Raw genomic sequence first — 12237 nt, 5'->3', positions numbered from 1 at the left:
ACTTAAAAGAATCCTGCTCTTTATAATTTGTATCTCAGTTTGGTAACTGTTTGCAAGTAAATGTAATGCAGTTATCAGTGACGCCAACTCTTATGAGCTTCATGATAATATCAGATATTATTCTTAAAGCCCCAGCTTCTGAAGTCATATGGTTACATGGGAATCTCCACTTTTTTTTTAAATACAAAGCTTTCAGGCCTCGTGCTTACAGAAGAAAACTTGAACCCTGAAGGCTCTGCAAAAGGCAAATAAGAACCCCCCAGATTGGTTACAAATAATTAATCTCATTATTTGTTTGAGGCCTGACTCATGGTTTTTGAGCAGTTGTTGGGCTGGCAGTACTGGCATTCTCTGGATTTTTATATCAAATGGCAAATACTTCTTAAATGTAGGAAGAGCTCTTACTGAAACAGTAAATTAGGCTTGTGAAGGATTGCTGCCACCTACAGACAAGACTTGAGAATAGAACACGGTATTATTGGAAGCCTGAAAGACACCAGGTTTATGTACTTGGTGACCACTTCACTAACTGCCTCAAAGCCAAGTTCTCTCCGTACAAACTAAGGTTGGATTCTGCTCTCAATTACATTAGTGGAACTTAATTGTTGTCAGAGAAGTGACATCAATATAAATGAGCAGTTTTGGTGTATAATCTTGGTTATGGATGAGTGTTCTCTGTGTGTGTGTGTGTGTGTGTGTGTGTGTGTGTGTGTATAAAATACACCAGGCAACATTGCATATGGTATTGGAATCAATTTACTTGCAGATCTAAGTTTTCTTTGTGCAATTCAAAGTGTGTAGTCCTAATGCTCCACTGAATATTTGCATTTATTAGAGATGTTGCAATTATGTGCGTGTCCAAGAGCAGAATTTGACCCAAAACATGGCATGGCACGTATCTCATGCCATTTATGTCAATATACGATGCTGCGTGTTGCTGAATGTGGTGACCTGTTTCAGTTTTATCAGGAGTTTATAATTAAATTCACCATCTGATTGTGTGGCATAACAAATATCACTGGGCAAAAAATAGAATGAAAAAATGCACTGTCATTTGCCTATTACCAGTTTGGATAGTGAATATACCAAACAAAAAGCAAACTAGCAGACAGCAAGTTATCCAAGATCTCTCTAGCATGACTGTTGTCTACTTGCATTACATTCAAATCGTTTTGTTCATTTCACATGATCACCATTTATAATAAACCATGACACAGAGATCATGAAAAAAGAAAGAAGTTGTAAGTGTAAGCTTATGTCATGTCTCCTTTAAAGCTGTTTGGTTCTTGATGCAGTTTCCATTTCTTGGGGCTGTAGTAGTGGCTAAGAAATGCATTTCCAATCCACCAGAAGAAACTTGAGATTTGGGGCTTGTCTTAGTAATTGATTTGTAGCCCTGTACTGAAGAATTTGAGGGGCTAGTAGGAAGTTTTCATAGCTAAAATCCAGCCAGGAGCATAAATCAGACATTCAAACACCAAACAACCAAATCCGTGATTGGGTTACTCTCTCAGCTACCAATGCATCCTACTCTCATGTTGCCCAGCAACAAAAAATGAACCCGACAGTTTCTCTGCCATTTGTGGGATCTTTATAGAAACCAGAGAGGCAGCCTGAATCTCAAACAGTAAGAAATACTGGTGGGTTCAATTCGCTCAGAAAGGATGTACAAAGTGCTGATGCATATGGCATGACTGCACTGATGCCATAAAAGGAGTGGTAGGGTTTTGATCAGGTCTTAAGCATTCAGTTTATACAAGTAAAGGGAGCTAGAAAGGGAAGAAGGTGTTAAATAAAGAGTGTCTTCTGAAAATGATCTCAAATGTCATTTGCTCTTAGGTCTGGCTGGTTTTGCTCGTCTTTGTCCTGGAGATCAATATGAGGTAAGTATCATGTCAGTTTCTTTAGTGTAAAATGGGGGGGCGGAATTTCCATCACTTTGTACATGATCCTGAAAGTAACTTATTGTGGTGACACCTCTGGAAAGAGCTGCTTTCCCCTCATGTATATAGCAAGAAAGGCCCCACTGTTGTCTTTATGACTGAATGTGTCAACAGTGAAGACTTCAAGATCAGGCCCAAAGTACTGGATGATGGCTATTAAGATAACAATAGATCTGTCTTTAGCTTTGTTTTGGAAAGAAATCATGTCTCACAATACTTTATTTTTGGCATAAGTCTCCAATTCCTCTAGGCAGAAGAGGCCTCATTTATCCAGTCAGTGCAGATTGAATAGACCAAATCTATTGGAGCAACACTATGTCAATGGGACATTAATACCAGCGCAGAATATATATAGGAATGACAGAACAGGTTGTGCTGGTTGGGGAGTGGCACTATATGTGAAAGAAAGCATAGAGTCAAATCTAGTAAAAATCTTAAATGAATCAAACTGTATCACAGAATCCCTATGGATAGAAATTCCATGCTTGAATAATAAGAATATAGCAGTAGGAATATACTACCAACCACCTGACCAGGATGGTGATGGTGATTGTGAAATGCTCAGGTTGATTAGAGAGGCTATAAAAATAGAAAACTCAATAATGGGGATTTCAACTCCCCCATATTGACTGGGTACTTGTCAACTAGGACAGGATGCAGAAATAAAGTTTCTAGACACCATTAATGACTGCTTTTGGGAGACAGGATACTGGACTAGATGGCCCATTGAACTGACTCAGTATGGCCATTCTTATGTCAACTTTAATCAGATTCAGATCAAAACCAACCAGAACCTTTCAGAAGTTAGAAGTAGTTTGATAAAAGATCCCCCCCCCCCTTTTACCAAAACCCATTTATTAATCCACCAGTCACCATTTCTTATTTGCAGTGACAGGTCCTCCATAGGGGGCAGACAGCTCACTAGCTAGGGGCAGGTTCTCTCTATAGAAGACTGGCCAGGCAGCCTAATTCTTCCATACCAAGATCCTCCAGCTAGGGTGGCCTGCTGTTCTCCCTGCTTTAAAATATAGCATTAGGGGGCTTCACTTACATTTATGCCACAGAGTTCACAAAATCTTGGAGCATGCAGGATTCCTCTTTGTCTTCCCAAGAGAATCTGTCAGCCCCTAGAGAATCCTGGTGCCTGAAAACAGAGGTAGACAGCCAGCCCTGTGAGTCTCTCCCCTAGCTAAGGAGATAATAGAGCAGATAAGTGAAGCTGTGGTCTCTTGGCCAGAGGAGGTTGTGGGGGGAGGAGAGAACGGGACTCCCCATGCAACCTAAAGTAATTCGGACAAGCTTCTCACAAGCATATCAACTTGTGGTGTTTTTGCAAATCTGACCCCTGAATCTTTTTAGGTGTCTTTTGCAGTGATGCAATATTACTAATGACATCACCATCTCTTTTTTCTCAGCCCTAGCTGCTGAGAGGGAAGGGATTTCTGGTATTAAGGGGTTGCCTTCCCTTTCTGCCCTGGGTTCTGGATCGGTAGGAGCAAGTATTTCTGCAAAACATCTAGTGCTATATGAGCAGGTTTACATTATGAAATGAAAGTGAAAACTCAGTGCAGTGTCCCTTCAGCATAGACTTTCCTCCATGTTTGGTGGAAAGCAGAGTTCAGCATTCATAGCATCTATTCTTCAGGTGTATTTCAGAAACTGCCCTTTTCCTCGTATCTTTGTCTGACATTTGTCTGCTGAGAACAGGTAGAGCTTGCATGCCAAGGAACTAAGAGGACTTTTCTTTCTCATAGATTTTCATGCGGTATGGTCGCCAGCGATGGAAATTGAAAGGCAAAATTGAAGTGAATGGCAAGCAAAGCTGGGATGGAGAAGAAATGGTTTTCCTCCCTCTTATTGTTGGGCTGATCTCTATTAAGGTAAACACCCCAATTTGTACAGTCTAGCCACCTGCTGCTAAAAGCTGTCCATAAAGCTGAAATAGAATATGAGGCCCTGTTCCGAATACTACTGCTCTTTACCCTTGCAGGTCTCAGAAGTTAAAGGACTTGCTACTCACATTCTAGTGGGAAGTGTTACCTGTGAGACAAAGGACTTGTTTGCAGCTCGGCCTCAGGTGGTTGCTGTTGACATTAACGACCTTGGCACTATAAAGCTGAACCTTGAAATTACCTGGTAGTAAGTAGAACCGCTTTGCTTTTCAGTGGGTCAGCAGCGTCTCAAAGCCAAGTAGAATCTCATATCCTCTTGTTTCCCTGTTGAAGAGCATTGGTAGACAGTGATGACTCCCTGCTTTACCATAGACTTCCTGTGTGACCAGAGGCTAGCCACTAAAGGTACATCTACACTTAGGGCGGCATGTAGAGTATAGACACTGCACGCCCAGCTAACACAGGTGTAAACCAGCAATGTAGACAGTGAGGCACGACTTACTTGAGTAGAATAATGTAGACTGCCCTACATGCCTGTATCTTAGGGTGTGTACCCTACATGGCTCTCTACCAGGGTTGCCAAACCTCCAGGAATACGTCCAACCAAAATTGGCAACCCTACTCTCTACAGGCCCTGGCAGTGCCTCCCATGTCTACACTGCTGTTTTTAGCAGCGTAGTGTCCTGTTGCCGCCGCGCTGCCAGAGCCTTTTCCTGTCATTTATAGCTACACACCACAGTGACGAGTGTGGACACAGCTTGTCTCATTGCAGTGTGTAGCTGCACATACTCTACATATCGTTTCAAGTGTATACAAGGTCTTAGTGTGCTTGTTCAGTTCTCTACCTGTACAAAGGGTAGAATAGCACTTCTCCACTTCACAGAGGTGTTATGGGGATAAATACATTAAAGACTGGGGCACTCAAATGCTACACTCAAATGATGAGGGGCACATAGGTGCCATACAGATGTTGCCTCAAATTCAAACATCTGAGGGCAAAATTGGGCCCTTATTAGATGCATGAAAAATCTCAGTTACACTGGTGCAAATTTTAGTGGAGATTTACACTAGCATAATAACCAAGAACAGCATTTGGCCCAGAGCATTAAAAACTAGCCTTCACATGCTTGACACATTGCTTCAGGGTAGTGGGAAATCCCTTGACATGCTCACCCCACAGCAATAAGCACAGGATGATAGAGCAAGGATTCAAAGCAAGATTTTATGGCATTTTAAAGTTGTATCTACCCGTCGTCTCTAAACAAACTCTGAAGTATTTAATTTTTTTCATTTGTGTATGTTATATCTTACAACGCAATAAAGCATTAACCCAATCATGACAACTGCTGTATTCCATTGTGATGTAACAGCTCTATTAATAGTAGAGCACCTTACTCCTAATTATTTTTGATACCTGTCATCTCAAATGCAAGAAAATTCTTCATGCTGTAGGAGTCACATCGTATTAGCATACATAAAATTATTCCTGGCAGTGGACTGCTTTTTATCCTGAAGGAGAATCGCACTTCTGAGCTAACTGTCTAATGAACAAGATTTTCTTTAATGTTTCACTTAAAAACTGAATTCTCCTTTTTAGATTTGCTGCTAAAATCCATTACTTTTCTTTTGTGTCAGGTGCAGATTATTCTAATGAACTAAATGAATAATAAAAAAAGAAACAATTTCCCTGTAATTGTGATGCAGTCTCATTCTGCCTAAGGTGGTGATTATTTAATTTAATTAATTTATTTATTTAATTTATTGCAGCCCATTTGATGTTGAGGACTTGACCCCATCCACAGGCAATGCGAACAAGACATCTGCTCTTCAAAGAAGAATGTCCACGTATAGCCAAGGGACTCCAGAAACTCCTACCTTCAAGAATCACTCATTCTTTGTAAGTTAAGTTTGGCCTCACATAATTATGTAAAGAGATCCTCACTGCATCATCAAAATAGTAAATGCTTAATTGCTTTAAAATGCATTTTTCCCAGCTTCATCATTATGCCATGTTAAACTCTATGAAAAGCAACACACTTCCAGCTGTTCAGCCTAGAAGTAAAGCATGTTTAGGTTCCTGTAACCCTAAATATAATATGGTCAGTTATTGGATCCCCATTCTTCTGCTTGTAATATTTGAGGCGACTTTATACAATGTATATCTATTCAGCGATAGCAGTTTAAAACAATTAGAATGATCCTAGTTTGTGGTTTAATCTAACTCAGGATGAAATTCACCCTTATGCAAAGAATCTGCACAAGGCCAAGGTGCCATTTAAGTCCCACTTAAACCATATTTTGATGGGTTAAGTAGGATTGAAGTAATGCATTGGCCTTGCACTGAGGTGAATTTCACCCTCAATTAATATCTTTAAAGCTGGCCATTTAAGTGCTGTAACTATGATGCATTCAACTAACTCCCCCTTTTGCTTTAACTGCTGAAGAAATGGCTACATCCTCCACAAGGCAGGCCGCAGTTGTCAGTTTTAGATGCTCTGCAAGACACTTTCTTTGACAGGCTGCAGCGCAGTCGCTCTTTCAGTGACCTGCCATCTCTCAGGCTGAGGCCTAAAGCAGGGCTAGAGCAATATGTGAGTTTTGCTGGGGGGTGTTTGTGCGGGTGTGTGTAATGAATGATTGTTTCAGTGCTCACGTGGCTTTCTCATTTCCATGCATGCTCTGTTTGATCTTTAGCATCACAGATCATCTAGTTTGCTGACTGGTTGCAAGGGAGTGACTAGGAGTATAAGCCCAATGCTGCTCTCAGGAAAGCCAATAGCAAAATTCCCATTGACTTCAATAGGGTCAGGATCACAGCCCCTATCTAGGGATGGGGCAGAGATTCAGCTACAAATGAGAGTCAGACAACCCGTCTTTAGGGATGCAAAGTTAGATTGGTCGAGGCTCTATATTTTTCTTGTAATTTGACTTCCAGCACTGAAAGAACGCTTAAAAATGTATATATATTGGAAAAAAGCAAAAAAACCAAAACAAAAAACAAAAAAAACAAAAAAACAGAACTTAATATATTTAGACTTAGAATGAAAGATACAAAGAGCTCTGGGCAAAAGTTCAGTAGAACTTTGGATGCTTTAATCTTATAAACTAAGATGGTGTATAAATGCTTGCAGCTTTCTTCAGCAAATTGTCAGCAAAATATTTGTCATTTTTCATCTGTGTTGTGTTCAGATGTGAGTTGTGAGCTAGTTTGCCGTGCAATTCAAAACTTTCTAGGGTAAGGACTACGTTAAATGACAAGCGTTATACTGTAGGCTTTCAATGTCATTCTGAAGAGATTCTTATACTTCCCATTTTGCTGTGATTTTTTTTTTATCCTTTTAATGTTCTGCATTTCATTTCCCACTATCTACTTTAAAGACTGGTTAAAATAACAGAAGAATTTGTTCTACACTTCCAGGATGGCTCAAACCTATTTATAGTGAAGAAGATGATAGAGGTTTTTTTTTTTAAGGCCACATTATTCATACTAACGGAGAGTTAAATGTGAGATATTCATACATTTTGCTCCTTTTTACTGATGCCTTGTCTAACCAAAGGCTATTTTTCACTTAAAAAAAAAATGCATTCTGGTGAAATTCTCAAGTCAGATCTGTATGGCAAGTTTTGGCTCCTAAATTTTGCTCCCCTACAATGTATAAAACTCCCATGGAGGTCAGTGAGAGATGTGCACATGTGTAAAATGTGGAGAGCGGAGATCCACTGCATAGACCTAAATGCCGAAAATTCTGTCCGTCTATATACACTACTGTCTTCTACCTGTCAGTTTGTCAGAGAACTGGTGGAAACAGCATCATGCAAATTCTCTGTTATCATTGATCTTCTATGTCAGTGGTCTCCAACCTTTTTATGCACAAGAGCACTTTTTAAATGGGAGCTGCAGGGACGGTGCTGGGGGCGGGGGCAGCGCACGGAGCTGCCTCCCCCTCCCTCCCAGGGGCTGCAGGGCCGTGCCAGCAGCCAGCCACTTCCGGGAGCAACATGGGACCACGGCAGGCAGGCAGGCAGCCTGTCTGAGCCCCGCTGCTTCGCTGGACTTTTAGCAGCCCAGAGATCGCGATCAACTGGCAGAGGCTCCAGAGGCGATCGATGCATTGGTGACCACTGTTCTGTGTGACCGATGTTCACCAGTTACTCTTTGTATAACAAATACATTAAATTTTTTGTCAAAAGTATTGCATGAGTAAGATTGTGTCCCTGAAAATCATGTAATATTAAACGTTAACATGAGCTAGTTAAACAGTTTTGTGATTCTAGGATATTTTTTATTGCTTTAGAAATGGAAAAAACAAAACAGGAAGTCTGAGCAATCATTAAACGAGTACAGACCTGCACAAAAGAACTGTAACAATACAACAATGAACAGAGCTTTTCTATGTGAAGTAGTAAACTGAATAATGCAAATTAAATTGCTGTCTGAGAATTAATCCAATTATACCTGTTCAGATCTTACTGTTGTGTCACGCTCAATAGTGGGCTCAGTTTAGTTTGCTAACAGAAAAGATACTGACCAAGTTTCCCAGACCTGATGTAGCAGGTAGCACTCCCACTGAAATGCGCAGGAGATGTGCCAGCTTATGCCAGGGCTGAATTTGTGTGTCTCTTTCTCTTTTACACAGACGTGTATCGTGTGTGATGCATACCTTGTGTTTTATTTTTACAAGTTTACATTATCTTTGCAGTCCAATTCGCCAGACGACATCTTTGAAAATGGTATGGCAGGCACGGAGAAAAGACCAATATCTTTCAGCTTTGGCGATATACCCAATGGAGATTGTGCTCCCCCAGCCATCACTGTAGATTCTGCCTCTGCCCTTGACCCTTCCAGTCCTGAAATTACTGTCACACCTCCAGAGCACAAATCCTCAAAAAACCCAACGATGGACAGTTCCAGCACACACTCGTCCCTGGACTCTACACCTGAGTCAAAAGACTTGAAGTCACAGCCAGAGCATACACCAGTACATGAGAACAAGAAAAGTTCCAGAGTAGCCTCTGAAGTTCACCAAAAGCCTCCAGGCCCTGGGAGTGATAACCTGTTTATAGATTCTAGTGTCCCAGTGTCACTTCTACAGGAGACAGATGACGTGTCAGAGTTGAAACCGGTGGAACTGGACACCTATGAAGGCAACATTACCAAACAGCTGGTAAAAAGGCTCACCTCCGCAGAGGCTCCAATGACACCTGAAAGGCTGCAGTGTGAGGGATCAATAAGTGGCGAATCAGAAGGATACAAGTCTTATTTAGATGGAAGCATAGAAGATGCCTTTCAGGGGCTTCTCCTAGCCCTTGAGCCACATAAGGAGCAGTATAAAGAATTTCAGGACCTGGACCAACAGGTGATGCATCTGGACGATATTCTCAAAGTAAGTATATTTTCAGAATACATCAACATAAAGAAAATCTGAATGAGTATGAGCGGCCCGATTAATTGTAAACAGCAAAGTACAATTTTTTCAGTCTGCTATCAAGAGCTCACTGGGAAAATACCTAAAACCAACTGATTCGCTCCAACCTTGATTGACCAACCATGTCTTTAGAGAGGCACATTTTAAAGCTTTGTTGTTTGCAGTTTGGTTACTATTCCCTTACGTTCTTGAGCAATTTGTATTTTAATTTAATTAGAAAGAAGCTGAAAAAGTAGTGGGGTACCATAATCAACAAATAATTGAATAAATTTCTCCCACTGCAGGAATTACTTAGTGAAACTTTGACCTGCGTTATGCAGGAGGTCAGATCACAGCAGTCCCTTCTATCCATAAAAATCTACAGGCCAGATCCTCAGCTGCAATAATTCAGAATGACTTCATTGACATCAATAGATCTCTGCCAGTTTATACCAGCTGAAGTTCTGGCCCTATAACTGGATGAGGGGAATTGTTCAAAAATGTCTAGGTGGCTTAGGAGCACAAGGTCTACTGAAAGTTACTGGGACTTGTGCTCTTAAATCATATAGGCTCTTTTGTAACTAACACCCCTAAGTATCTAAATCATAGAATCACAGAAGTGTAGGACTGGAAGGGACCTCGAGAGGTCTTCCGGTTCAGTCCTCTGCACTCAAGGCAGGACTAAGTAATGGTACAAATCCTGTAATTAGTCTAAGAATGAGACTGAAGCTAAATGGAAAAAGTATTTTACATATGTTACAGTACATAATGTCTTAACCTTAGATTTGTTTCACAGCTCTTCACTAATCACTGTGATGCACATTTTTCCCCACAAGAAGATATTCATGATTCTTTATCGTGAGGACAGAGTTAATTGGGAATAACTGCTTTCAAATGCTTCATATTCCTATGCCAGGTGGTCTGTTGGAATGATCTGAGTAGTGTAGAATTAACCACATAATTGAAGAAGAGCATAACTAAGGAAAGGAGGGAGAGGTTGTCCTTTTGCGTTACCATTTTAACATCTGTGTTTCCATTGGCATTTACAGCTACATGATACTTTTCCAAGTTAAGTGCTTTTCTGACAGCCCGTTCCTCCTGCTCTGACTCCCTGAACTAACTCCGAAGTGGATTTGTACATGAGAGACTACCAGTATCAGTTATTTTTGAACTTCCCAGCTGCCCTGCTGCTTGTGCAAATGAGGTCAGCTGTCAGAACAGTACTGAGGCACGGGAAAATACTCATTTTCTCTCTCAGTGAAGCATATCATACAAAGGAACAGAGGGGGGATGCATGTGCAGGTGGAATACTTGGACTCTTGAGACCACTGCTTCTTTGAGATCGCCATTCAACCTGTTAATTTGCTTGAGGATTGAGACTGGGGGTCACTAACCGAGTTGCTGGACTTCACGTTCAAAAGGTCAAGACAGAAGCTTGTTCTAGCTGAAGAAAGCTTCTCTTGACTATGGCAGCAGGAAGAGAAAATTGACAGTGCAGTTGCTACAGTTTTATTTTGTATAGAACAGGAAGCTGAGTTACTAGCCCATCAAACATGTAAACTGAATGAAAGGCTGGATGACACATACCTATCTCACAGGGGTGTTGTGAGGATTGTTTGTTTAATGCTTATACAGCCTTTGAAGGTGTAAGATGCTGTAAATGCTAAAGTATTAATATTATGTACAGATGGCATAGATGCAAAACTCCAAATCATCCCAAGCTGTGGGCAAGTGTGGTTTTGGAATCAGATCTGAACTTCCCAGTTAGCTCATCACTCACTAATGGGCTAAACCAGAACTCTGAATCTTAATACCAACTTTTGGGAAGGTTCGGTTCTGGAACCATACTTTGTGTCTTCGGGCCGTCTCTGATGATGATGATGATGAGTATAGCTAAAACTGTAGAAATTCCTGTGCAAAACTGCTGGAGCTGATCCTAAGTCAAGTTACCAACTTACACTCTGATCTTGCAAGATGGTCCACACAAGCAAACATCTGTGCCCATGCAGAGCCCCACTGACTTCAGCGTGGCTGCACACAGAACACAAGGTCTGCCTGCATGGATCACTTTGCAGGATTGGGGTCTTAGATATTTCTTACAGAGGCCATGAAGCTTTACTTACACTTTCTCCTTGTTGATCTGAGTTTCTCACTCAGTTCCTCCCTAGTGATGAAAAAAAGGCATCTCCTCTGGTTGGAATTGTTACTTTCTGGGTTATAAAATTGCCTTTAGGGATCTCCTTGATTATGTTTATCATTAAAAAGCACTGTCTCCTGGGGTGTCCAGTACCACGATATCTGATAGACTAAGGTCTTGCTTTCCTCTTGCTTCCAGTCCTGTACAGTAATCTGGAGAGATGGGACCAAATTCATACCAGATTTAAACTCCATTGGAGTTATCCCAGGAATGAATTTGGCCCAGTACAGCTTAAATGAATGCATGTAATTAAGCTTCTGTACCTAAAATTACTGCTATGGAATGTGCCTTACGTTTTCAGCCTCCCACATGTTAATTAACACACTGTCCTCTTTAAGGCCATCGAAGATCTTTTCACTTGACCTTAAGTGAAATGTAGGACAGAGTTGAACCCCTGACATGTTTTCTCTTTGGAGCTTTTTCAGTGTGTAGACTTTGACTGTATTTCTTATGAAGGTTTGAAATTAATATAATCCAATAAAATTAAGTTTTAAAGCATATAAAAAGTTGTAAACTTCAATGTTATCCTTTTTTCAGTAGTTAAATATATTTTTGGTGTTCATTGGTTTGTTCTGCCTTTGCAGTGCAAGCCAGCAGTAAACCGAAGCAGGTCCTCCAGTGTCAGTCTAACAGTTGAAAGTGCTTTAGAAAGCTTTGATTTCCTGAACACCTCTGACTTTGATGATGAGGATGGTGGAAGTGATGAGGTTTGTAATGGTGGAGGAGGTGCTGACTCAGTATTTTCAGACACTGAGACTGAGAAGACTAGGTAAGTCAATAGTGACAGCCAGCTTGCGGTT

General features: G+C 40.9%; 1 protein-coding gene and 1 long non-coding RNA gene across 13 annotated transcripts in view; one reads left to right on the top strand and one right to left on the bottom strand.

Moving 5' to 3' along the window:
- LOC135981032 (uncharacterized) overlaps positions 1-4543 on the bottom strand; it is a 59331-nt gene extending 54788 nt beyond the window's left edge. For both annotated transcript variants that reach the window (XR_010597986.1, XR_010597985.1), the window contains exons 1-2: positions 4077-4543; positions 2995-3087 (exon numbers count right to left, since the gene is read on the bottom strand). This is a non-coding gene — a long non-coding RNA (uncharacterized LOC135981032). The remainder of the gene's footprint in view (positions 1-2994; positions 3088-4076) is intronic.
- The window catches only part of RIPOR2 (RHO family interacting cell polarization regulator 2), a 181157-nt gene that overhangs the window by 148150 nt on the left and 20770 nt on the right, over positions 1-12237 (top strand). For 8 of the 11 annotated variants that reach the window (XM_005281408.4, XM_008164453.4, XM_065582002.1 and 5 more), the window contains 6 exons: positions 1840-1883; positions 3698-3823; positions 3934-4082; positions 5603-5732; positions 8536-9219; positions 12022-12206. In XM_005281408.4, coding sequence (XP_005281465.2) covers positions 1840-1883; positions 3698-3823; positions 3934-4082; positions 5603-5732; positions 8536-9219; positions 12022-12206 — 1318 coding nt within the window. Of the gene's footprint in view, positions 1-1839; positions 1884-3697; positions 3824-3933; positions 4083-5602; positions 5733-8535; positions 9220-10289; positions 11944-12021; positions 12207-12237 lie in introns of those variants that run through there. The other 3 variants (XM_005281409.5, XM_065582003.1, XM_065582004.1) reach the window with 1 other exon arrangement.

The sequence above is a fragment of the Chrysemys picta genome, chromosome 2 (assembly GCF_011386835.1).
Source record: "Chrysemys picta bellii isolate R12L10 chromosome 2, ASM1138683v2, whole genome shotgun sequence".
NCBI lineage: Eukaryota > Metazoa > Chordata > Testudines > Emydidae > Chrysemys > Chrysemys picta.
Note: the sequence above shows the minus strand (reverse complement) of the source record. Positions and strands in the feature narration are given on the sequence as shown.